This window comes from Nelusetta ayraudi, unplaced genomic scaffold (assembly GCF_046127955.1).
Source record: "Nelusetta ayraudi isolate G7.1 ecotype Tasmania unplaced genomic scaffold, CSIRO-AGI_Nayr_v1 ptg000042l, whole genome shotgun sequence".
Classification (NCBI taxonomy): domain Eukaryota; kingdom Metazoa; phylum Chordata; class Actinopteri; order Tetraodontiformes; family Monacanthidae; genus Nelusetta; species Nelusetta ayraudi.
The window spans coordinates 22,037,752-22,040,541 of NW_027466092.1; the positions used below are offsets into that span (position 1 = coordinate 22,037,752).

Here is a 2,790-nt window from a genome sequence, read left to right on the forward strand (position 1 = left end):
GTCTTTTTAAGCATATTGATTGCGTGATTCGGCCTGGAATCAGGATAATCAATTCGCAAAAAATTGTCTAGAAGGTGAAGCACGAAAGGCAACTTACAGTCATTTAAAATTACCCAGCAAAGAGCCTCAGAAAGAGTGGCGAAGATTTTGGGGCTACCCGAAGGTTAGCCGAACTGCGAAGTACAGCTTATCCCTCCATTCCAAGCCGAAGAGATGCCACTGAGAGGGGTGTAAAGGCATGGCTTTAAAGGTGTCTGTGATATCTGCTTTTGATAACCATGCGCCTCGACCTGCTTTTTTAACGAGATGAATAGCATCATCAATAGAAGCGTAGCACAGAGAGAATGGTGCTTATGGAATCAGACCATTAATACTATTGGCTTTATCGTTGTGAGGGGCTGAATAATTGATGATAAGACGTTTTTTACCTGAATATTTACGGGTAGCGACGCCTAAGGGGTTGACGCGAATGACAGAAAAAGGAGAAGCATCATATGGCCCAATCAGAAAACCCTTCCTCACTTCTTTCTCTAGCAGTGAGTCAACTATCTCTGGCTCCATAATAGCTGATTGTAAATTTTTACAAATAAAATAAGTTTTGGGAAGCCAAGACAGACCAGCTAAAAAACCATGAGTGAGTCCAGTTATTAAGTTACTGACGAAGCAGCGATTGGGATGATTTCTCAAAGCCTTCTTCAATGCTGGCACGTTCACAGGAGTAGAAGGCTTTATTTTCTCTGCATTCCGAGGCATGCTCGTCTCGGGCACACGCATTTGGGGTGTCCGTCCCCGCAAAAGCTGCAAGCATGAATATATTTACACTTCACAAATCTGCACACATTCTCATTAAAATTAAAGCATATGGGAGAAGAGAAAGGTGTTACCTTCTTTTCCGTTTCTGATTTGGCAACGACAGCCACCGATTTAGGGCAGAAATTAGAAGAATGTGCAAAGGAAGCGCAAATAGAGCACGAAAGAACAGGGCCCCACCGTAGGTCATGGCGAGATCAGCAATGATAGCAATGTAGGTATCCAGTTCATCTCTGTGCGATGGGTGGACCTCACAAATGACGTCTCTAAAAACGCCAAAGGCCACGATAAATTCTGCCATCGTTCTTGGAGAGCCTGGGGTCACTGTCCTTTAATAACACTGAAATGTCTCTGCATTCTACAACACGTTTGTCGCTAAAATCCAAGCACAGTAGGATTTTCACAAGGTTGATGTCATTACCTGCAAGGATTTGGCTCCTGAGGTTAGCTGAGATGGCGGCAGCAGGCGGATAGAAGGGAACACCGGTAGAGAAGGGAACTGCACTTCCCAAGGTCCTGCGCGGGATCGGGATTTCGTCGGGTAAGACGGTGCTGATGTCATCAACATGCGAGGAAGGACCTGCAGTTGGTACAAAGTTTCCACCGCTGGCCCAAGATGTAAATTCCGCTGCAACGAATGGTGGTTGGGATGAAGCCGCAGCTGATGCTTCTAGAGACTGGATTCTTGCGTCCATGCCAGAGAGAGAAGTTTGGATCGAAGACAGCGCAGCCAAGATGGAGCCGTTCGAGACTGCGGAACTGGTCGCTGGATCGGGGGCTTTCGCCTTCTTGGATAGCTGGGTTACGCTAGATCCCGAAGGGTTGAGGTTGGAGGTGTTCTTACATTTCGCTGATGCCTTTCGAGCGATGGAAGGAGGACGATCGTTCGGAGGTTGCGGCAGCCCCGAGCAACTCAGGAGAAGAGCGAACAACTCTTCATGTGACACGCCGATTGGAGCAGCGACGTTGTTGGCAAAAAGAAACTCGAGGATCTTCGGGATTGGCCATCCTTTGATGGAAGGGACCGGAGATCTTTTCTGTATTATCCAGGAGCTCCGGCGAAGGGAAGGAGCGCCGTCATCGCACATGCCAGCTTCGGTTTCGGAGCTTTGAGGTGACTCCAGGGCGCAGACGAGCTGCTCCTGATCCTCGGCATAGATTGAGGACATCGAGGCGAGAGGCAGCGAGGTGAGTAGGAATACGAGTATGAACATCGATCGCCGGTGAAGAAGCAGAGGAAGAGGATCAGTTGGGGTGGCTTTAAAAAGGGCGCTTCTAAAGATGTTGACCAACAGGAGCTGAGGAAAGTGATGTAAGCCTACAGCTAATTACGGTCACACAGCTGGAATACTAATAAGGCGACATCATGCCCTGTCAGAACTAACGCTTCGCTCGATTTTTGTTATTTACCTTTATTGTCATCATTGTTATCATCAGTTATTTGTCTGTCAGCCATCGAAGCCATGAGTGCAGCAGGTGCGGTGGGCCTCCAGGTCAGTGAGGGGCGGTGTGGGACTGTGTCGTGGTGTTAGCGGCTCTAATAGGCAGTGGAGGTACGATCTCGCCGTCATTGCCTTTTTGGAGCTGCAGCACATGTCATGTCTCCGCCTCCTCTTTACATCGTTTTACAGGTTTGTCACAACTCTTGAACTAATGACAGTATTTAATGTTGGCATAAGAGATAGCATAGTGCATATACTGCATAGTGGGCACGTAGTTTGGGGAGGGGAGTCAATGCTAAAAGTATGCTCATTCAAGTCACAGACGACATGCAAGTGGCAGTCACGTAGCAGCGCTAAACAGGCTAGCGGCCGCTATGTCACTAGCTTTAGACCTCGTGTTGATTGTGGAATGCATCGTCACACACGTGATTACCCCCGCACACACTCACGCGTGCGCACAGGTAGATGCACTTATTTCATTTATTTGAGTATTTTGTGGTAATCTTTATCTCCATTGTATATTGGTTTAAACTAGCAG

At 47.7% G+C, this 2,790-nt stretch overlaps 1 protein-coding gene across 1 annotated transcript; it reads right to left on the bottom strand.

Annotated features, from left to right (window-relative positions):
• Positions 1 to 270: 270 nt before the first annotated feature.
• Positions 271 to 2,021, bottom strand: LOC142894270 (uncharacterized). The gene is made up of 2 exons (XM_076035535.1): positions 1,232 to 2,021; positions 271 to 798 (listed from the first exon to the last, which is right to left on the bottom strand). Exons 1-2 carry the CDS (start codon positions 1,977 to 1,979, stop codon positions 653 to 655), a joined length of 894 nt encoding a protein of 297 aa, XP_075891650.1. The 5' UTR covers positions 1,980 to 2,021; the 3' UTR covers positions 271 to 652.
• Between the last annotated feature and the right edge of the window lie 769 nt (positions 2,022 to 2,790).

Excerpts from the sequence above, each read along its gene's own strand:
- LOC142894270 (XM_076035535.1), bottom strand. The coding sequence starts at position 1,979 with ATGTCCTCAATCTATGCCGAGGATCAGGAGCAGCTCGTCTGCGCCCTG. Across the intron at positions 799-1,231 it reads CAGGAGCCAAATCCTTGCAG|CTTTTGCGGGGACGGACACC; the intron begins GTAATGACATCA and ends TCATGCTTGCAG.